Consider the following 25,141-nt stretch of genomic DNA (forward strand, 5'->3'; position numbering starts at 1 on the left):
CGCCTCCAACCCTGACAAAATTAAGAGAATAATTGGTTTCTGATTTACGATCAAACATTTACTGGGATGAGTCGTTCCTTCCATACTGATGACGAGGACAGTCGGACACGTCAACATGGCAGACTAGATGGCAGCCAACACTGTGAGGATCTGACAGTGTTGGGGTCACCTCTGGTTAATAGTCAGAGAGTGTTTCAAATCACCATAACCAGGAACTGATTCCAGTTCCATCTCAGGCAATACCATACTCCAATAGTGGAGATAAGGAATTCTGACAGACACATCAACTATATGAATTGTGCTTCCAAATAAGTGTCACGAATGACATTATGGACGACCTCAATACAAATATAAATTTATATTCCTCCCTGGCCTCAGGTTAAATAACCCAATGATGGCATTTGTGCTGGACTGGTTGTGAATATTTATGAAACTTTTCTTTCCAATTAATATGGGTTTTTTCCTTTCAAAGAACAATGCTGTCTCGTTTGCAAAGAAAGAAATCCTGAATTTAACAAGCATTGTCACTAAGGTGACATAATCCCACGCCACAAATTATCAAATCAAACTTAAAGAGTAATGAAAGTGAAGGTCGTAATTTAAGATGAAGTTAAATGTCAACAAAAACATGACCAGTCAACCTCTCTTGATATCTTGCTCTGTAGTTGTTCAAATGCACAACTATTTTCAAGACTCACTTTGACCTTGACATGAATGTCTTAGTGTATGAAATATGGAAAAATAGTAATAAAGAAATTGCTTATTGAAAAACATTTAAAAGAAGTCTTGAAAGTCTATGAAGAAAATCCAGTGAACTGTTCTTGAGATATCTCGCTGACAATCTTTACATGCAGGTTAACATGCTGAAATCTTTAAAGTGTCGTAGTGACCTTGAACTTAGACGAAGGTCAACAAAATCGACTGGGCCCTGCGCCTTCCCTAGATAAAGCTTGGTGTTGAATATGAAGAAAATCCAGTGAACGGTTCTTGAGATATCTCGCTGACAAGGGTTAAACGTTAAAGTCCCCTTGTGACCTTGAAATGAAGGTCAAGGTCACCAAACCTGACTGGGACCTTTCTTTTACTGTGATGAACCTAGTTACCAAATATCACAAGAATCCAGTCAACGGTTTCTTAAGTTATTCCAATTTGTAAGGAAGTACGAATGACGGACAGACAGACGGACGGAGCCTAATACTATATCCCCCCCGCGCGTTTAACAAAACTGGGTACAACGAGTGGCGCTCTATTTTAGTGTCTCCAATATGATATGGCTAGAATGTTCACCCACTCACTCACTCTAGCTAATTAGAGCCCAATGACATACATATATGACTTCAGTAGAGCGAGTGAGTGAGCTTAACTTTTAGCAATATTCCTGCAATATTACGGGGGGACACCAAAAATGGGCTTCACACATTGTACCCATGTGGTGAATTGAACCCAGGTCTAAGGCATGATGAGCGAACGCTTTAACCACTAGGCTACCCTACCACCCCGACTTGGGTAGAAATCATTTGGAATGAGTGAGTGAGTGAGGTTTAATGCCACTTTTAGTAATATTCCAGCAATATCACAGCAGGGAACACCAGTAATGGGCTTCACACATTGTACCCATGTGGTGAATTGAACCCGGGTCTTAGGCATGATGAGCAAATGCTTTAACCACTAGGCTACCCTACCACTCTGACTTGGGTAGAAACCATTTGGAAGAAACTTTTATATGACATTTAGTTCACATGAGAAAGTAGGGTGATATGTTAAACCAAATCTAAACACTATTCTAGCAACATAATAGTACATATGTTTCGGCTTCTCTCATTGTCCCCATTGGAAGAATTAGAACTGTACATGAGGTGTAACAAGCAAACACTCTTACCACGGAGCTATCCCACCATGCCTAAAAGAAGTGTTCTCCATGTGAAATGTCGGCAGTCATACACCCAGGACACCCATTTGACACCCCACACAATAGGAGGATTAAGGAAAAAGGTTGCACAAATATGCAAAGTCTCAACTTGAGACTTTTCCAAATGCATCTGATTTTGATATTTTTTTGTTCTAAAAAATACTTCAATTGCACTCCAAGCTATAAATCTTAATGAACAAGAAAGTTTTCAATGCCTTGCAATTAAATGGATAAATCAAATTTGGATAAAGAAAAATCAGAACAAAAACTCTTAATTTCCTCTTCTGTTTTCCTTTCAATGGTGATTAAAAATGAACCAGGTTTTCACAATCGAAAGCAATATTTTCTTACAATTCACAAATGACTTAATCAATAGGAATCGATCTACATTTTAAACCATGCACTGTTTTCTCCGGCAAATTACCTTCTAAAAACTCCATGACCTTTAACAAATCAGATATTTTCTATTTCCAATTTCAATTTGGTAGTGTTTCTCACCAGGGACAACTCAACATCAAGCTAAAGCATTGAGTCTAATGCAGCATCTTCGCTCGATGGAAATCTCACCCCGAGGGACACAAAATGTCCATGTTTCCCGTGCAGACTAATTTCATAACACATTTTTTGTATGCAGCAGACAATATACTTGTCAATTTCATGTTCATATCGCACTGGAATGTAAATGAAATATACAAATAGTTAATGATGTTGACTGGTACATGACATGGAGTTATTCAAACATGAAGAAAACAGTTCATAATTCATCCATAAACCGTGTAGTATTCATGACGTTCGTAAGTCCTAAATTTCAAATAGGCAATTTTCAGAATTGTGTGTTGTGTTCTAACATTCCAAAAATCAACTTCATGTATGTTTTTTGGTAATACATATTTGTTTATTTACTTCTGATAACACACTTCATTACTACATGTTCTAATATTTGAAGTCATGGCAATGTAACCGATTTGAAAACTGGGCAGTTACATTGTTACAGAGTGTAACTCTAAAATCAACACAGCAAGTGTGTTCAGTTTAATGTTGTTTAAAATGAAGAGTATCCCAGTAATATCAAGGCATGTAAACTTACTGTTGCATTTGGTAATTTACTGTGGCACCTTACACCAAAACTGTATTAAAACAATGGTTCCAATCCTTCCCACTCATCAAGTACACATCATGCCATTCAAATCCCATGAATAAATGTTGGAAAATCTGTGCTGCTTTAAACTTTTCTGGGTTTAAGGCTGTGTTTGTCAAAACCTATGTGCTTATGCTGTATTTACAAGTACCAACATGGTGCTGACACACCTAAGATATAAAACCTATGACCAGCAGATCCTGCTATAGGTAAGGGCTGAAACTCTGTAAATCAAATTAGCCTGTAGTGTCCACTTACAGCTCATACAGATATACATACATACATACAAATAAGAAAAATGATAGATAGACAGATAATATACAGACATCAAATGAAGTATATAGACATCAAATGAAATATACAGATATCAAATAAAATATAAAGATATAAACTATAACAGATATATAATATACAACTCCCACAACACTGACAAATCAAGGTGCTAGCTGAACCATAAAATTTTAAAACAATGGGAGATAACTCTGACAGTTATTCAGCCACCTTGCCCCATAATGGTGTTGAATAAGTTTGACATCCATTCAGACTTCTTGTGCCGAAGTTCAATTAAGAATCAAAGAAACAAATATACCAGTTAAATTGCATACAGCCATGATAGGAGACATTCCTATTCAGTGTTCCCTTCAGAAGATTTGCAGTTCATCCCACTCTTCACCAACGCCTGTCACGCTGTCAATGCTTCAGCCAGATACAACAGAGAGGGATCAGGATGGCAGCGATGTAATCACCCTGCACAGGTCCCATGGGGACACACATTACAGAATAACGTACTCTCATTGTGCTCTTGTAATTAGCTTTTTTACTCGTGCTGGACCTAGCCATCCCTTGACAGAAATCCCTGATGGACATGTTATTAACGAGATGGGTAGTTAATTGTACCATGTGGTCAGTTTCATTCTGCGCTCTGTCAGAACTAAGCTCGATGATATGACAAGCTCAGCGCTTCTGTCGGAGATGAAAGGGATGTTCTCAAAGGAATCGGGATAGTTTTAATGAGAACATGAAAAAACAGAACTGATGGACTTAGAAGTTGGCTCACCAGGTAACGGTGGAATGTGAAAAATGGGTGGAAAAATGTTCCGAACTTCAGCATCAGATGAAATATTGAGAATACTGCTGGAAATGAGGTATGATTGCAGTTGCAACAAGACACTGATGTTCCTTGTAGGTTTTCGAAATGATGAAGTTTATAGACATTGTAAAAGCAGTTATTTTTCTACTGAACCTAATCTAAACATCAACTCTCAGAGTTGTGAGACAGATATGTGACTCTGGAACATTATGACGTCACCCTGGAATGTGTTGACATGAACATACAATGGATGACGTCACATGCTTCTGTGATAACTTAACGCTCCTGTATAGATGAATGTGGGTAGAGTCAAAGTCACGTTCTAAATAATAACCACATGACTTCAAATGCATGAGTTCCATTTTGAGAAGCCAAATGTCACATTATTCAAAACTTTGCCTTTTAAGAAAGTTAAACAGTGAAAAGTATGGGAGATTTTTCGGGTCTCAAATCGCACTTAATCACAATTTTCCTCCAATCATATTGTACCACACTCATTTCACCTTGTATTACTTTTGAGAACATGAGAATAATGTTACAGAGCTCAGAAACTACCAAAGACAGGAGTACTTGGGTCAAGTTGACATTCAAACAGCCACGTGACGTTCCCACAGGACCCCCATTACACTCAACTCCTCCATGGGTATGAGCTACAGGGGACCAATTCTTTCCTTGAAGCCCCACTGGAAGGATTAACTTGTCAACCAACTTCATAGTTCATTTTGATCAATCATTACAGGCCTGTAAAAATGTCATTTCAAAATGGTGGCTTGAAGTGTCTGAGCTTTGACTGCACAGATGGCACTTCAGGAAATATGACTCTTCATCAGAAAGCCATAGCATTTTGATTGTATGATCTCCTAGATGTAATGACACAGCAAGGGCTAAATAAGCCACGGATTTGATTATCAGCTGGCTGTAAGTCGTGTCGGCTTGCCCTACACACAATGTTATCAACATGCGACGTCCCTGGCAAACACAGGATAGGGTTTCCAAGTCACACACTGTATAAAGCTTCTTTTAACCAAATCATTATCATTTTTTTTTACATGTTGATGACAAATCAATTGAATTTTAAAAATTATAACTGCTCATAAACTTGCCATTAACACTTTTAATGTTCATCATAAAAGTTCAAAACATTAATAACGACTGAACGAAATATAGCTTATAAATAACGGTTCATTTGGACAGTTGAATATGTTTTTAAGGACTTTTCTTGGATAGGTAATTCTAAAATCTTCAAAGGTTATTCTAAATGTCAACTGAAAATGAAGTTGTTGATAGCACAGTTTTTTTGACGAGTACACCTGTTACATACAACCCATGAAGATCCCGGTGAAATCTGACCTTCAGAAACTCATTCTTAACATTTGAGGCCACGATTGGATGGTTCGACTCAACTACTGAGCATGTCACCACATTCATATTGAGTAGATAAACACTCAGGATGTCAATCACTGGATTATCTGCTTCAGACTCGATTATTATTAACAGATCTCCATTAAAAAGCGGTAATATGGCTGAATACAGTGTCAGACAACGAATCTTTTACTTCCAGTGCCACGATCAAGGCACATCATTCAAGACGTTAACAGTATTCCAGATAAGAATAACTCATAACTTTCCACATCTTAATAATTAACCACATATGGATTAAACTCTTATCTATGATTACAAATCACAAAATCAATATGATATTTGGTACTGCTTCAATAAAAAATGATTCAAAATGCAGTGACATTTCACTGATGACAGTTTATAGTTGTTTGTGTTAAAAAATAATGGATGAATATATATGACCTCAGTAAGTATGTACCAGCATGGTTTGGGTGGCAATGAGTGAGTGATGGAGAGGTCTTTTAAGGTGGGTGAATGAGTGAGTGAGGAGAATTAATGAGTCAAAGATATACAGATGTCCTGGTAAATGACGTAATTAGATTGTTGGCGTGAAACATTAATAGCTCTGGATCAGTGCCCCTTTAAGGAGTCGAAGATACACAGCTGTCCTGGTAAATTAATGACGTAATTAGATTGTTGGCGTGAAACATTAATAGCTCTGGATCAGTGCCCCTTTAAGCAGTCGAAGACATACAGCTGTCCTGGTAAATGATGTAATTAGATTGTTGGCGTGAAACATTAATCGCTCTGGAACAGCGTCCCTCTCAGGAGTCGAAGATATACAGCTGTCCTGGACAGTTGCAGGAACAGGTCTCAATGACATGTCGGCCATCAACACTCAACATATGTCCTAAAGTCTTGATTTAATCACAGTATATCAGTATATAATCAGTATATCTCTAAGTATATCTGGATAGTGTACCGTGTGTACAAATGTATATGTTGGCATGATTCTGACACAGGTTTAAAAGTGAAAAAAGACAGAAACGACAGTCACATAGCTGCCTCTTAACTTGGTTTGAAGAAACCTTCTCCTGACTGAAGACACATCTTGAGGAAACTAGCTGATGTCATGGAATCAACTGTGTGGCACATGTAAGCCTCGCAGACCTAAGACAGGGAAAATAATACAAAACAGAAGGTATAAAAGAGTTGGATTAACTTACTGTAGTCTTCATCTGACATGAAGTTGACATCGTTGTAGTCCACCTGGGGGTTGGGCGTGGTGATGTCGTATGTGGGGTTGGATGCTGCCAGACTCTCATGGTTCTGTGAGATGAGGCCAGGTTGCCCCATCAGTGTTGCATTTGCCTGGGCTGAAGACAGAAAGTCACACGTCAACATTTGGAGTTCTTTAGTGAATGCTGTTCCATGTATCAGAGACTAACATCATTGCTATAATGGGAATCAGAAAAACAAGTGACGAAAAAAGGCATTCAGCGAACCTGTTCTGCCCTGGAACCCCTACTGAAACACTAATCTGGCAACCTATTCTCATCCAGAAAAGACATGCTGGTTGATATTTTGACCTACCATGCCTTCAGATCCTCATGGGTGCACATGCACTGAGATCCATGTGAACTCGATGGGCTAAATCATCCATAGAAGATTGACTGACTGACTGACTGAGTTAGGTTTTACGCCACTTTTAGCAATATTCCAGCAACATCATGGCGGGGGACACCAGAAATGGGCTTCACATATTGTACCCATGTGGGGATTCAAACCCGGGTCTTTGGCGTGACGAGCCAACCTTTAACCACTAGGCTGCCCACCGCCCCTCCACAGAAGACAGGACACAGAGATGTCACTCTGATAATTCCCTGAAAAATACACACGTAGGAAAGACATTTCCTGGACTTATTACGTGATGCAAGCCAATGAAAAGACAAGCACCAAGTGCCATGGGCAGGCAGACACTGAGAAGCATTGATAGACCAACAAGGACAGCCATGGGACCTTGCTTATATTACCCATAGAGAAGAAAAATACTATAATTAGTATTTCCAGAAATCGTTTTACAAAATGTGTTTGTATAAGACTATTTACATTAAACAAAGAATCAGACAATCACCACAAAGACATTTTGAATGATTACTGATAAATAGGTGTATCAAAGGTGAACAGAATCTGTGAAATATGCTCTCTGAATAATATTTATAATATAACTCCACACCTTTTATTTCAATAATCACATTAAAAAGTAAACATAAAAACTTAAACAGCTAAATGCAACCATCACCCACAACTTTGTGTTTTACTTTGCCAAGGGAGTCAGTGTCAGTCAGTCAAAGGGAGGCTACTCTGTGCTACTCAGTCTTCCTGAAGCGTCACATGAGAAGGCACATAGACCTACACATATTTCAGTATCTGTTCCAAATTATCAATCAAAGGTATGTTGCTTAGCTAATTAAATTCATAGTGAGCAGTGCTCACGGCAATATTAATCAACCCCATATCTTTCTCCATGTTGATTGATACTGGTCATCAGGTCAATAAATAAGACATATTTCATACAGCCTTCACAATTTTAGAATGAATTCATTTCAAGAAACGCCACACAGTCAACTGGATAAGAAATGAGGCCCAAGAGATAAGAAACTTCAAAGGTGTCCTAAATTGCCTATTACCCCTGGGGGTTGTAAATCTCGTTAAAATCAATGATCATGATGGGTGTGAAAGATAATTTAGGAGAAATGGCTCATTTCTTTTAACGCTTACAAGAAATCTACTTCACATCAGAATCTAGAAAATTAAAATGATATAGGTCACATCAGCCAAGATGCAGGAGAAAATGTAGGGCAAACAAAACTTGTCAGTATTAAAGACTGGTAATTTATAATGGGATGGGCTCAGACAGGAACAGCGTAGGTTCACCAAATACATGACAGTCCCTAGGGTAGGATTAAAAAATATACACATATTCATGGAGGATCGTGCAAATACTGCCAGAAAATGAGTAGGGTATGGTCCTCAATTTATGCATGTGGGTTAGTTCGACGTTGTCAGGTCGAGAACATACCCTTATGTGTAAACTAAAAATAATTCAATTCAAAATATTCAAAATACATGCTAAATTACTGTCCACATGTTATACAAGTGCACAGTGTTTGTGAGCCAACAATAGTCACGAGGGCTTGTTTCTATGTGATCATGTGCATTCAAAAAAACATCTTCAAATAAAATTGAATAAACATGAGCATGCGTGATCATTCTTCAGCTAGCATTCATCTGATTTTGTTTTAAAATAAAATATGAAATCATTTTGCATATGGAGAGTCATGAAAATATGTTCAGGTCATGGGGCGGGGTCATCTAAAATATGACCAACATTAGTAAATGATAAGTTTGGTCTGTACAGTAGTGTATCAAAAACCTCTAAACAACCCATTCACCCATAACATATCCTTAATCTGTGGTTTTCATACACAACAAACCATTGAAACTGCAGACAAAATGTATCTAATGGGTCATTCTTAGTAACTTTGTGGTACAAACTGTCAGACAGAGTTTTTACTTCTACGTTTTAATAATTTTCTGAATTCTACAAAGGAAGTTCCATCATGATCACAGAGTGCGGACTATAAAATCCAATGATTGACATCATGATCAGAGAGTCCGGACTATACAATCCAGTGATTGACATCATGATCAGAGAGTCCGGACTATACAATCCAATGACTGACATCATGATTACAGAGTCCGGACTATACAATCCAATGGTTGACATCATGATCAGAGTCTGGACTATACAATCCAATGATTGATATCATGATCACAGAGTACGGACTATACAATCCAATGATTGACATCATGAACATCATCTCCACAGATCATCATTATATAACATGTGTCAACCAAGTCAGGAAGCCTGACACCCAATCCCGTTAGTCGCCTCTTACAAGAAGCATGGGCGGAAGACCAATTCTAACTCGGATCTTCGCAGGTTCAAGGGGAAGTACCAGCATCCTATCAACAACAGCTGACTTTTCCAACTTCCTGTACAGTCTCTGTCCGAGTGACATACCATCAAGGAACTACCAAGTATGATTGGCAGTTGACACCGTATCCGTAATCTGACGAATCAATGCTGGCCTACATTCTGCTATAACCTTCATCTTAGGATAGATTACTGCTTAAACTCTTGGCTCCTCACACTGTCCTGACCCAGATCTTCGTAAATCTCCCAGCTGTCAATTAATGTCCGTTTAAAATGAACTAAGTGAATTTGATATGGTTCCATGGGCAAAATTGGTTTGTCAAATTATATCAAGGTAGCTCTAAACCCCCAGGTCATGTTACCACAGTCCATGGAATAATTGTGTCGATTAAGTGTACGGTGAAAGGGTATGGTTCTAATGGCTTTGGTCGTTAGTGAGAGCAAGTAATATGAAATTGGTGAGACTCAGAAATTGGTATGAGATGACAAACCAAGCTATCTGATCGGGGAGATTCTTGGATTCAATCCCAAAACCGCACAGTAAATTGAGGTTCCTTTGACCTTTGTGCGAAACATACACACACCCAAAGAAAAGTGTGAGGCTGTGGGGTGTGAGTTCAGCTGGAGTGAGTGAGTGAGTTTAGTTTTACGCTGCTTTAAGCAATATTCTAGCAATATCATGGCAAGGACACAAGTTTAGCTGGTGCCACTCCAACACATGTGGGGACAAAACACTAGCATGTACTTGAATAGAACAGAAAAGCCTTCAGTGAATTCAGGACTGTGGTCAGTCAATAAACAACAAGATTCAACAATTCACAGATGCTTTTCCTCTATGGTGAAACATGGGTATGATGCTGACAAAGCAAATCTGGGCAAAGAAGCCTTCAAACTACCAGGCATCACTCTACACAGCGTATTGTGGTATCTAGACCACTAGGCCCTGTAACCACACAGTTGGTACTGAGCGATTCTGGATGATTACACTGATTTAACAAGACATGGTGCAGACTACCAAAACATATGTCTGGAAAGACAGAAAAACTATTGCAGCAAGTAGCTTTCTATCCCAAATCACGCCTTTGTGTGTTATTTCTCCAAAGAGCATGAAAATGCATTAGATGCAATATAAAGTCTGCCAAACAGGTACCGATTATGGAATCAATTTAGCCCCGAAGCTACAAATTGTACCATCCTGCCCAGTGGATGTAGTTTACCCTGGCCAAGGCTCTACCTCCCTGTCTCCGAGCCATCTAGCGAAACAATACCAGACATTACCAGTCAAGAAAAAATTAGTCCTCACGGTTCCTATTGATTTTGCTACGTCCGCCAAATGACCGAATGCAACTGATGTCTTATCTAGACAGGGTGTGAGTGATCGACCTGGTTCACCACCTTGATTGAAATCAGGACTGTGCATCAGCAACCAGGCTATCACACTGGCCCACTAGACAACAAACGTGCCCCAGTTTGCTCTCTCATTACCGAACCCTGTCAAACTCTTTGCTCAAAAGATCAAAGGGCCAAAACAAACTTCTTACTCTCAAAGTTATTTTTTCACTCATCTTGTCCATGTTGATCTTGCCCAAACCCTTTTATAGTCCGACGATTCTTTGGTAAATTAGAAATTTCAGAAGGCATGGGTTGGGAGTTCATTCTTTGAAATTTCTGACGTGATCGGAAATTGTGATGGATGCCAAGGTCAAGGCCTTGGTTGAGATTATTGGTGGTGGGTGGATTGATGATTGATGGTGGGTTGATGGATGTGGTAGATAAGGTGTGTGATAGGGCTGACCTGGCTGGCCCCAAGTGAGGTGTAGATCCTCCCAGTGTGTGTAATTAAAGTGAGGGGGTCGTATCACTGCCCAGCTATCTAAGATTGAAGCTACAAATTGTTTTCGCCAAGTGGAAGAATGATGAGAGCTCCAATATAACCTGAACTCAAGTAACCCAACTCAACTTTAAACAAATCAGACATCAGAGTATAACATTAGCAATATTTAACTTGAGCCGCCTATCTGCTGCAATGGTCTTCATGAAAGTTTCTCTTGAGTCGTGTTTCTGCACTTTAAGCATTTTTCTCAAAATCACAATCAAATTATTGAGCTAACTATTGGAATTCGCTCTAACAGTTTATTAATTACAAGACAGCAGTTTTAAAGGCTAGAACATTTCTTTATTTGCTGTCCAATTTCTATTCAAGTTAGATGACAGCAGTCTGTAAATAGTCAGACCTGAACAATCCAGTGTTATGATCAACACTCTGTATTGATGAAAAAAACCAAGTTACTGGGAAATGAGTAAGTAAGGATTTACGCCACTTTGAGCAATATTCCAGGAATATCACGGTGGGGGACACCAGAAATGGGCTTCACACATTGTACCCATGTGGGGAATCAAACCAGGGCTTAGGCATGACGGGTGAACACTATAACCACAAGGCTACCCCACTGCCCCTTCATTGTGAATATCATAGATGTTTCCCACTAATGAAAAATCTGCAGGCACTGGTATGGTGCTGACATGCTCAAACTTATTGTCAAGACCAATGTTGGGCATTATCTTGGAATTGCAAAGTAGCACAACACAACACAGTATGACGCATTCGACCAAACACACACTTGTGCCACTTCACCCGACTGTGAGAAGAACTGGAGTTGGCTGATACTGGATATAGGCATGAGTGAGTGAGTTTGGTTCACCTCTGCTCTGAACAGAATTTTACTTATATCATTGCCTGTCAGCTTTACTTAGAGAGAAAGCCCTCAGATGTTGATGCCTACAACCTTGATGAAATCCACATGTTCGGTTTTGACAAAAGCTATAAATATCATGATGAGAATCATCTATTTGCACCAACAACCATAGGTTCCTGGCACACTCAAGGGATGTAACTCTGCACTGCTGTAAACCCACAGATGACCTCTATCTGTACTCACCCAGGTACTGTTGTAGCTTCTCATACTTGGGTCCATGTCGGTACCGGACGAGCTTCAAGTGGACCAGCTGCCCTGTTTTACGTAGCACCTCTACAGCCTGGTGGTTGGAATAGCCTTGGAGAGACAGGCCATCCACCTAGGGTTAAACACAAGGTCCTGACTCACACTGTACTTCTTGTACACTGTACTTCTAGCACTATGGCTGAAGGACTACATTCACAGTGCTCAGAGCACTTTGCAATAAATCAAATATAATAATAAGTGTCAGTACATGGTATGTCATGGAGTAAATACTTTTATCATGAGTTGGTATATTTGATATTAAAAGACAAAAGGGTGAGATTCAATTTATCATCCAAAAACATTCTTCTGACGTTTTCAGTTTGAAATCAGTAGTGACTCAAGCATACAAAGAACAGCTGACCAGCTTCAGTGATAAGAGAAAAGTGATGCCTTTTGACTGTGACATCATGGTAAGCATTGATATTGCAATACCAAATAAACACTGCTTGATCTCACCCATGTAATTTGTCTTGTAAACCAGTTTTGGATGATAACATGCTCACATATCCAACATTACCAGAGCTTCCTCCTGTTTAAAGGACATACATTGAAATAGTGAGTGGTACTTTGCCCTAGTGGTCAAGATCTTCCTGAAGACTGATGGAATTACATATCTAGATTCATGAGATGCTGACTAGCATAAATCCCGTTTCCTTTTGACTGTGTGACACTCTGTCTCACCTCTATGATCTGATCATTGACTTGCACTCGGCCGTCCACTGCTGCAGCACTGCCGTCAGCGATACCCTTCACAAAGATGCCAGACACCTCATCTGAACACAGAAACATTATTGGAGTGAGTGAGTGAGTGAGTGAGTGAGTGTTTCAACTACAGCAATACTAAACTGTCTAAAACAATTTAAAAAATATTGGCCCATGTAAAACCCAAAGACAAGGTTATTGATACATTTTAAGAGAATAAATGTACAGCTATCTATGGCTGTGGTTTAACACTGGTTTGATTACACTCTCCTAATCAGAGTTCCATGAGTCTAACCATGTCGCGATTCGGCACATCTTACACAGTCCACTCAAGATATTGTACATGCTTTTCATCTGATTCATTTTAGTTTACACATATAGATAAACATGGGATGTAATGTTGACTTCACAGACAAAATATCCTGTTTCCAATTGTGTAGTTATCCTTTGTTTATCATGGTTGATGACAATCAGGTATTCTCGCATTCAAATCTCTGTGTAACAAGAATGCCCATCAGAGTCAGATAACCTCTGTTTCAGTGTCAGACAACAGTGTAATGTATGATGCTAGAAGAGAGGACTCACCTGGTGTGTTGTCGCCTCCGACGTAGCCTGCGATGGTGATGCCGAGCCCATGATTGTCTTTGGTCAGATCCACATCAAAGATTTCTACCTCTGGTACCTCATTCATATCATATGGTTGCTGCAAGATAGGATTGTTCTGCTGATTATCAAACATCTTCTTACTCCCATGAAACATGATATACTTGGTATGAGAAGTATTATCAGAATTCAGTTATAATGGAAACAATTGCAACAACTTTAATTTCATTTTCATATTTCATGTATTATATATCTATTCTACCATTACTGAAACCTCTTAAGCCACATCAGTCAATCCATGGCATATCCAATTTCTTTCCACTTTGAATGCCATGATGTTGCTGTGTTAGTGTGATCTTACAGGAAGCACCTGCCCAGCCATGATGTTGCTGATGTTATCTGTGTCAGTGGAAGCTTACCGGGTGGACCTGCACCTGCCCAGCCATGATGTTGCTGATGCTATCTGTGTCAGTGGAAGCTTACCGGGTGGACCTGCACCTGCCCAGCCATGATGTTGCTGATGTTATCTGTGTTAGTGAAAGCTTACCGGGTGGACCTGCACCTGCCCAGCCATGATGTTGCTGATGTTATCTGTGTCAGTGGAAGCTTACCGGGTGGACCTGCACCTGCCCAGCCATGATGTTGCTGATGTTATCTGTGTCAGTGTAAGCTTACCGGGTGGACCTGCACCTGCCCAGCCATGATGTTGCTGATGCTATCTGTGTCAGTGGAAGCTTACCCGGTGGACCTGCACCTGCACCAGCCTGCACCTGATGATGTTGCTGATGTTATCTGTGTCAGTGTAAGCTTACCGGGTGGACCTGCACCTGCCAGCCATGATGTTGCTGATGTTATCTGTGTCAGTGTAAGCTTACCGGGTGGACCTGCACCTGCCAGCCATGATGTTGCTGATGTTATCTGTGTCAGTGTAAGCTTACCGGGTGGACCTGCACCTGCCCAGCCATGATGTTGCTGATGTATCTGTGTCAGTGTGCTATGGACCTGCCATGATGTTGCTGCTATCTGTGTCAGTGTAAGCCTACCGGGTGGACATGTACCTACTCAGCCATGATGCTGCTGATGTTATCTGTGTCAGTGTAAGCTTACCGGGTGGACCTGCACCTGCCCAGCCATGATGTTGCTGATGGACTGTTCCTCCTGCATCCTCATGTCCAAGTTCTCTTGGGAGTCCATGGCCATGATAGCATTGATCTGATCCAGGTGATCATCAAGGAGATGGGTGGGGACGACTGGGGCATGGGGGATCTGGAAGGGTGGGGGCTCCATCACTGACCGGGCAACAATGAGACGGACATGGCTCCCAGACTGCCGGAGAACCAGGGCCACCTGTTCTGACCCCATGCCCCGAACATTCACCTCTCCAATCTGAAGGATGTGATCTCCACTTCGCAGTCGTGTGTCCTGAAATGAAATAGAATACTTCTGAACTCAGTATACATCACATATTACCAAAACAAACAAAACTTCATCTGATCTTGGAGGATTCCCTTTTCACAGCATGTTGGCACAAAACAAACTGACAATAATTCCCCTCATGTAAATGTAAAAGTGTTTCTACTCAATCTTCCTCCAAATCCCGAGGATCCACAATTTCCCTTCAGCATCCTCTGAAGCTGCCCTCTTTGTTACTCTGCTGACCTTACAAACTGCTGTGGGATTGAAGGACACACATTTCAGTAAGAATCACAACACCAGTGCCACCCCAGGCAGACAGTGGGCTTTGTGGAATAAGGTGAGCTCGTCCAGCACTGATGATGATGATGATGATGATGATGATGATGATGATGATGATGATGATGATGATGATGATGAGTCGGTGAGTATCATCTTTACACTTTTAGAAATAATCCAGCAATATCATGGCGGGGTTCACCAGAAATGGGCTTCACACATTGTGCCCATGTGGGGAATCGAACCCGGGTCTTCGGTGTGATGAGTGGACGCTTTAACTGTTAGGCTAGCCCACCGCCCCTGATGATGATGATGATGATGATGATGATGATGTGCACATTATGCACCAAATTTACTCCCTACAGCAAGCTCAAACAGCTACATTATTACCCAGATTGAATTTCTTCACTTATCTTCACCCTGAGTCGTATATATCACCAGCTGCATGTAAGTGGCTAGAATGCTGTTACCATCTCACCCAATCAATACCAAAGGTAAACTGTCCTGGTATTCCATATCCATCTAATGTACACAAGGAAGATAAAAAAAACAGAGTTACTTAAGTAATAAAAAACCCAATTAACTTGAAATAAAACCTGCAAGGATGCAATTTTCTTCCTGTCTGTGAAGGTTCAGCACCTCCGTTATAGTACAGAAAAATCCTACGGGTAATTACTTTATGGAACCGCCAATGAAAAAACTTTTAAACAATTAGATTTCTTTCAAGACTTCAATTTACTTCAACCGTTTTTTCAACTTTAATTTCAAGATGTCTGGTTCTGTTTGGCATGAACGGGCTTGGCATTTCTAAGTCCATATCCTACTTTTTTCATCTTCAATCTTGCTTTCAGTGCAAAACTCCAAGCAGTCAATTTTCACAAAGGACAAAATCAGTTCACTGAGCAATCTGTAGACACCCTTGGATTAAAAATGGCAATGAAGTTTCAATTTGATCTCATTTATACCAAAGTTGGAATCAAACACTGAATGTTGTACCTCACAACATGTTACTGCTCAATGAACCTGTCAATAACATCATTGGTGCCTTGTTTCTTTAATTGGACAAGACACAAGATAAAAATGGTTTTAAGGAACATGACTGGTTCACAGGAATCCCACCAACTGACAGTTTATGTACACAGATGCCTCGAACAGGTTCTTTTTGAACAAAATATACAATAAAAATAATTTAATGCATCTGCTTTATCCGTATAATTTGAACTAATTTACTGCCCCAATATGTATGCAACTATAGTGAAAGAGTGAGTGAAAGAGTTGAGTTTAATGCTGATTTGAACAGCTACTTGAAAACATTAACCAATAAACCAGCAGTTGATAGCATGGGCAACCATCCACAAAGCCAAGCAACAATGGCACTTTGGAAATCTGATGTCAACTTTGCAACAACACAGGCTTAGGGACTGAGGACCTTTCACGTCATGGACACATTTCAGAACAGCTGTCCCTTTAATGAATTACACATAATTGTAACATACTGACTGGGTGAGTTTGAGTTTCGCAGCTTTTAGCAATATTCCATCAACATACAGGTGGGAAATACCAAAAATGGAATTCAACCATTTTACGCATGTTGGAAACCAAAGCTAAGTCTTTAATGAGACAAGCAAACACATTTACCACTAGGCTACCACATCGACTCTAAATCAGAGGAAGTCCCCAGAAAACCTTAACTTGCTCTTTCCAAGGATACACCAACACTGATGTGAACCCTCTCTGCAAACACAACCCTGGCAACCCTGGATATTCTGGAGGGCTTCTACAGGGGAAGTCTCCATCCCAGAGCTGTCTTCATCAATCTTGGGTCAGCACCTGATTCGTAACTTAGATAAATACCCAAGCTTCAGAAAACAGCTGGCAAATATTTAGCTAAGAAACAGCTTTGATCTTTTGATGATATTCCCAATCACTCTCTGATGGCAGTGTTTTCAGTCATAATCACACAGCACACACAGCAGCTTTAGTACAGAGGTTTGTGTCAACACTCCAATAACAAGGCAGTTAATTGCTCCACTATAGCGGGTCATCTGACCCACAATCAAGCTTCACCTCAACATCTAATCATGGAGGTCTTTACCATTTCTCCAGAGCTATTTTAGAAATAGTGGTGATTATTTGTGATTAACTTGTATATGTCATTTATTGGCTGTGGAACTATAAGAAGTGTAATTTCGGTTAACTATACATAAACATTATCGTGAGTACAATTATAGATCTCTGAAGACTGGACTTGATTGTGTTTGTTGTTCTGTAATGATACATTTTTATCAAGAGAGAATGTACGCCTGCTGTCACCAGTATTCCTGTCATGTCAAGCCAAGGGACTGCCAAAATGAGAATTTTGCCAACATGAAAGCAGATTGTTAACTACCATAGGCCAACCCAGCAACCTCTTCAAAAAGAAAGGACAAGCTTGAAAGTGATGGCAATGCTTGTAGTCTGTAGTAATGACAGCTATGCATCTGAAAATATCATATCCTTACGCACAAAATGATCAACATTACCGCCACTTGGGTTAGTAGACCATCATGCATTCAAATGATTGATGTTTATATTAATATTTCTTTGTACATGAACTTGAACATGTAATAAATCAGGACAGTCAGACAGTCCACAGATCAATTATGTGGGCTACACGTGCTGTCAAGGTATGATTACACACAATCAACCGAGCCAAGTCTCAACACTCAATCCATATGTTTTAAAATTAAGTCGCCCCTACAACCAGCAGAAACAATGCTCTGGACATACTCTAACCCAGAATCCAAAAGGAGGTATGATTAGCAAAACAGTGACCACAGTGATCGAAAATATTGGTGCACGTACAACTTTTGAGTGAGTGAGTGAGTTTAGCAATATTCAAGCTATATGGCGGCGGTCTGTAAATAATCGAGTCTGGACCAGGCAATCCAGTGATCAACAACATGAGCAGCGATCTATGCAATTGGGATATGATGAAATGTGTTAACCAAGTCAGCGAGCCTGACCACCCGATCCCGTTAGTCGCCTCTTAAGACAAGCATGGGTTACTGAAGATCAATTCTAATCCGGATCTTCACGGGTAACACTTTTTGAGGAGAATGACCTGTTTCATAGAGTACAGTTCATTTTAATATTTCAAAAGAAGAAAAAACACTAAAATGCAATTTTAAGTTCAGAGTCTTCACTGAAAGCAAACACGACACTGCTGATATATTGTATTTTGAGATGACAAATCTGCCTTCAAAGAAGACCAAATATTCAAAAATCAACCAACACATCAGATACTGTAACAATTTGTGTCTCTTGTCAGACATGCCTCAAAACAAACACGTTGAAGCTGACATCCTGACAACTACTGATCAATGGTGGGAACTTGAACTGATCATGTTTGCCAGCTCACACTAAGTTCCTTTATCCCTGCCATTCACAACCAATATTCACTGCTCACAATTCCTCACTTTGTGTACTCGGTCTGAAAGCCCAGAAAACATTCACTGCAATCCCAAAGTAATTGAAGCCTGCATGCATGTGAGCCTCAACATTGCCTAGTTGTCAGGAAAGTACTCTAAATGACACGTATTAGAAAACCGAACAAATCCGAAAAACTCTTCAGGGTCTTTGACCTGGAAGCCTGATCTAATGTATGTTATTCTGAAGATTGTAGAGGGAACAGGTCTTTTCCATTTTTGTATTACGCATCTTAATATCTCAACACTGGCCACTCACTAGGACAACCTAGTGCCTAAAGATTAGAGCTACAAGTCCTGTAAAAGTTTCAATGGAATCAGGCTGGACCAATAATGTTTGACAAATAACTTTTAAAAATTAATAAGTGATTCAAATGATTCCATTGAAGTCCAACGTAATCTCCATACCGGAGGATTACTATATGAAGACCGTAGTCTATTTCTGAATAAGACACAAAGTAACTCGGTTTATGGATCACAACTCAAAATCGTCTTATGGACTCAAACATTTCAAGCTGTTTGTTCTGACTGACCTATAAATATGTCAATGAATACATGAAGTCAGTTGTATCATTAATATCAATATGAAAGGACTAAAATATGTGGTCCCACTATTACAGCAAAGCTGCAGTGAGCATTGTCAAAGGGTCGATAAAACATTAGATAGACTTGGCATTTTCAGTGCTTTTAAATGCATTCATTTTTTTGAACTGCCTCTTATATTTCTTTTGGAGTAAAGCTGCTGTTCCATATCCTACTGAGGCTACAAAAAACGTATCTTCTATCAACACTTCATAGCTACAGAAGGTGATCATTGTCTGCAGAACTGGAAACAAGATAGTTGGATCAAGATCTTTTGTCTTTTCAAAAAAGCTTCATTTTTGCCGATACTTGATCTTGACAGAGAAAATAGTCCAGGAAGTATTACAAATACCAGCACTTCAGTCTTGAATCAAGGAACTACAATCAAAGCCAAAAAGAAATTAATTTCTGAGATCCCTGCTTTGAATTTTGCTTTGACTCATAACCAAGGTGCTCTGTTGCAAGAAACTGACTTATGCTGGCATCACTTACTGGTCATGCCTCTCTTGACTTCCCTCTGTAGAAAAACATGATAGGCCAGAAGTCTGTCATGTGCTTCTTGTCCTTCGTAGGGCATCATATAATGGACATATGGTAGATCAGCCTCCAGCTTCACCTCCTCATAAGGACTATGACTATCTTGTAATAAGACGAGAAGTGGACACAAGGAACACATTTGTCATGCATTCCAAATCATTGTGGCCATATTGTGGCTAATTACATTTGGTAACCCAAATTGGCCTTTGTTGGTGGCCCAGTTGTCATGTCCATGGTATGCCAGAAGCTATGACCATGTGTTTGAATCCTAGATTCACCCAGATTATATTTCAAGGTTTGTAGTGAGTGAGTCAGTGAGTTTAGTTTTACGCCACTTTTAGCAATATTCAAGCAATATCACAGCGGGGGACACCAGAAATGGGCTTCACACACTGTACCCATGTGGGGAATCGAACCTGGGTCTTCGGTGTGACGAGCAAACGCTTTAACCACTAGGCTACTCTACCTCCCACTCTAGGTTTGTAACCCCCAAACCATGCTCATGTGTTTAACCAGATAAAGCGGTCCTAAGACCTGCATCACTTCAGCTTGCTCCCAAATCAAAATGACACCACGCCTGACAAACAAGCTGACATACAACTAAAATTATTAATATTTTCAATGTGGAGTTAAACAAAACTTGCCAACTCGCTCATTTCAATATGAATCAAGGTCAGTTGCAATAATCCTTCATATGAGGGTCAAACAAATCTAATATATATACCCCACTCCTCTTTTAGTAGTTGGTACATTTCCCTTTCCCTTCCATCATCGTCAGATGATAACATCAAACGGAAAAAAAGCATTATATTTGTCTTAACGAGAAGATTTCTTTTTGCATGACTTTAGAGTATGCACACATACTTGGTTCAAGAGAAAGATTAAGGAACGAAACTATAAAGCCATAAATGTCTTATCAAGCCAGTGCAACATATTAGCCTCAAGTACTCTTCAAAAGGAAGTGACCTCTGTCCGAGGACACAATAGAAGATGAGTTTCACTCTTTAGACACTGATGCTGTGCTGAGAAATAAATGTGGCTTGACATCTGGTGGCGGAGGAGACAGCCAGATCTAAACGCCATCAAATAATACAATGTAATTATAGAACTTTCATCACATGCTCTGATGGAATTAAAGAGCCATTAAGACTGTAATTACTGGAAAAGGCAGAGATCTTTCTGATCGACCTCTGCCTAGACTGTTCAAGTGAAAAAGACAGATTCGAGGCATTTCAAAATGGCCGCTAATGCCGTCTGCTACAAAAGTGAAATGAGGTACCATGAGGGTCAGAATTCTGTCAATCACAAGTGTGTGATTGAATATTATCCTGGTTTAATAAAGGAACAGTAACATTGATGTTTGAATCTTGGAACATGCTAATTGAAGGGCACAATTTAAAACCATGGATCACTGAATTTAACAGAAAACAATTATCATCTCAATACATAAATATCTTTTGAAATAATTTTCATACTTAGATGAGCAAAAATTAGAAATAATTTTAATCTTAACATGAATTCATAGTTTTTTGTCAAAAAGGGTTGTTGTAAAGATTAATTTGTGTTGATATATCTGTCTGAAACAACGGTGTGTGTAAAAAATCTATATCACAGCGGTGTCAGAAAATCTGTAACAGTGGTGTGCGATAGATTTGGCTGAAAGACAGATATGTGTGATAAATTCCTGTTAACCATGGTAAATCTGTCTATGATACAGTTGTGCATGATAAATTTGTAACAGATAAGTGTGATAGATCTGACTGCAACAACACAGTGGTGTCTGTCTGTAACAGTGGCGTGTGTAACATTTCCCTGTAACAGTCATGTGTGATAAATCTGTAACAGTGATGAGCAATAAATGTCATCCGGGATATGTGATATATTTAATTACAACACAATGGTCGTGATATATCTGACTGCAATCATGCAGTGGCATAACTAACTGTAACAAAGTGGTGTGTTGTGTCTCTCACTGTAATAGAATGGTTTGTGACACATCTTACAAAAACGCTGGTGTGATATATCTGAATGTAATACACTAATATTGCAGATACATCTGAGTGTCCCATATATAATCTCTGATGGCAATGCAAATGTGCATATATATGACTATATGGCTATGGCAAATCATTACCGACATATCTGACGGTGGCATGTGGAACTGTAAACTAAACTTATAGTGTTTACTCTGCCAACCAGCGTGACTAGTGCACTCACCACATCAGCAACACCTCCAGGCAATATAGTCTTGACAACCACCCTGTGCTTCGTCCTCCAATGATTCCAAATCCAAGGCCTGTTCCATCATTAATAAGATCAATAACTTCAATTTGGGTCCATTCGGTGCTTAGCTGAAAGGAAAGAAAAAAAACTTGTTGAAAAAACAAAGTACAAAACACGCTTGTCAGACATACAAAAGAAAGAACATAGCAGTACACACAAAAGATGACATTTCCTCATTCTACCTGTCACTTAAGGGATTTGCTCTCTGGAAGCACTGTCAATTAATACCATTGTATCCAGGGTAGACAATACGATATAAAATTGTGTTCCTTATGCCTGTTAAGAGAATAATTTACCAAACATTTTGCTATACTGCTCACAAACATTTGAATCTGTTTTAGCAGGTATTAATGGTTGTGCCATTATGGTGCTGATGTTATAAATGTAAATAATTTCAGGTTAGTTTTCAGATGACAACAAAAGTACTACTTTCAGACTTTCAACTGTCTGAATGACCTTCTTGAAGAATAACCATCACACAATTACAAAATACCACTCTTGCTGTCTTAGGCTTCACCATTTGATCATAAACTAATAATTAGTGCATTAATTAGTTCACACACTACTTTAACCATCCATAGACATGCATACTTGCAAACTTCACTATTCAAGGAACATTGCTGCAGTTCTGCTTCACAACAAAGTGTTTCAGAAAGCTGAAAGTTTGATTGACAGTGAACAGAATATGATTCGATGATCATTTCGCCAATTAAATGGCTGCACCCAGAGATGATTAGTTCTGTTAGCATGGATTCATATCATGCATCGCTACTGAGGGAGAACAATTCCTGGAGTTATTCCATCCTCTAGACATACATAATTCCTTGTTTGTCTTGGATGATGCTGGTAGAATTGGAAATGACAGATTGTTAAGCCAGGGTATTATGACCAGATTAGCTGGGTAGAAATTGCCAGGATTTGCAGCACTCCTACATAGCAGACACACTGAGACAGCATACGAGACACACTTCCAGCTGGCAACATACCAGTGAGTGAGTGAGTGAGTCAGTGCAACATTTAAGCAATATCATTGCTGGGGACACCAGAAATAAGCATCATACCCATGAGGGGAATCGAACCCGGGTCTTCAGCGTGATGAGCGGAATGCTTTAACCACTTCTCAGTGATGATCAGTGACACATGAACAGGAGCATGTTTGGTTGAAGCACATGCTCTGAGCAAGAACATGTTCAGGTGAAGCACATGCTCAAAACAGGAATATGTGCATGTGAAGCACATGCTCTGAGCAGGAACATGATCGGTTAAAACACATGCTCTGAGCAGGAACATGTTTGGTTGAAGCACATGCTTTGAGCAGGAACATGATCAGTTGAAACACATGCTCTGAGCAGGAACATGATCAGTTGAAACATGCTCTGAGCAGGAACATGATCAGTTGAGGCACATGCTCTGAGCAGGAACATGATCAGTTGAAGCACATGCTCTGAGCAGGAACATGATCAGCTGAAGAGCAGGAACATGATCAGTTGAAGCACATGCTCTGAGCAGGAACATGATCAGTTGAAGCACATGCTCTGAGCAGGAACATGATCAGTTGAAGCACATGCTCTGAGCAGGAACATGATCAGTTGAAGCACATGCTCTGAGCAGGAACATGATCAGTTGAAACACATGCTCTGAGCAGGAACATGTTCAGTTGAAACATGCTCTGAGCAGGAACATGTTCAGTTGAAACATGCTCTGAGCAGGATCATGTTTAGTGAAAGCATGTGCTCTGAGCAGGAACATGATCAGTTGAAACATGCTCTGAGCAGGAACATGTTCAGTTGAAACATGCTCTGAGCAGGAACATGTTCAGTTGAAACATGCTCTGAGCAGGATCATGTTTAGTGAAAGCATGTGCTCTGAGCAGGAACATGTTCAGTTGAAACATGCTCTGAGCAGGAACATGTTCAGGTGAAGCACATGCTCTGAGCAGGATCATGTTTAGTGAAAGCATGTGCTCAGAACAGGAACATGTTCAGTTGATGCACAGTTCTGCTACACATTAGAAAATGAAAGACATGGCCAAAGGCAACACACCTCTACACAAACAATGACATTTACAAACATCTATGCAAGTGAAAATCTCATCACAAAATAAAATCCAAACAAACCAAAAGAACATTTCTCAAATCCCTTTCTATGATGTATCAACCTGCACTCCTGACAGAAGTCAATATATACATTAATAACAACCAATATATCCTACATATGAGCAGGGTTTCCATAGCCCCAGACCCTGGAACCAACGAGCCCCTTGGTACCACCTAACAACAAAGAGTGGGAAGCAGAGTGATTGAATGAATGCTACAATATTAGGTTTACCAAAACTGGCGCCAAGTTTCCATTTGGAGCAATTTCTTTCAAAGTATTTCGGCACAATGCTCAATTTAATTGTCTCTTTTTTTTCTGTTCTACACATAAAGTTAGTTCCAAACATTAGCTCTGGTTCTGCCATGCTGTGGGAATACCACTACCCTGTATGTTACAAGCCTGTGCACAAGCTGCCTACAACCAGGCCATTACAGTGTAGGATAATTGGTAAAAATAACAATAATTTACAAATTTGGCCTGTTGACTTCAAACATTATTATGGCCTAAAAAATAAATGTGGTTCAGATTACCCGACCGACCCTTGAATCCTGGCGCCGACCCTATTTTTTAATGCAGTATGAATAAAATAACCGTTCAGATACCGTTGTCTTTTCTCGACACCGACGGACATCAGTCATTCTGAGAAAGCTGACATGATCGCCGCAAGCTTGATTAAATAAACAATTACACATTGATAA

The 25,141-nt window shown here is 39.8% G+C and overlaps 1 protein-coding gene across 14 annotated transcripts in view; it reads right to left on the reverse strand.

Moving 5' to 3' along the window:
• LOC124276345 (multiple PDZ domain protein-like) overlaps positions 1 to 22,410 on the reverse strand; it is a 170,896-nt gene extending 148,486 nt beyond the window's left edge. For all 14 annotated transcript variants that reach the window (XM_046711990.1, XM_046711987.1, XM_046711986.1 and 11 more), the window contains exons 1-6: positions 22,281 to 22,410; positions 14,893 to 15,207; positions 13,768 to 13,885; positions 13,162 to 13,253; positions 12,418 to 12,553; positions 6,705 to 6,854 (exon numbers count right to left, since the gene is read on the reverse strand). In XM_046711990.1, coding sequence (XP_046567946.1) covers positions 6,705 to 6,854; positions 12,418 to 12,553; positions 13,162 to 13,253; positions 13,768 to 13,885; positions 14,893 to 15,147 — 751 coding nt within the window. In that variant the 5' untranslated portion in view covers positions 15,148 to 15,207; positions 22,281 to 22,410. The remainder of the gene's footprint in view (positions 1 to 6,704; positions 6,855 to 12,417; positions 12,554 to 13,161; positions 13,254 to 13,767; positions 13,886 to 14,892; positions 15,208 to 22,280) is intronic.
• Positions 22,411 to 25,141: the final 2,731 nt, after the last annotated feature.

This window comes from Haliotis rubra, unplaced genomic scaffold (genome assembly GCF_003918875.1).
Source record: "Haliotis rubra isolate DU_JTF1 unplaced genomic scaffold, ASM391887v1 Scf208, whole genome shotgun sequence".
Taxonomy (NCBI): Eukaryota; Metazoa; Mollusca; class Gastropoda; order Lepetellida; family Haliotidae; genus Haliotis; species Haliotis rubra.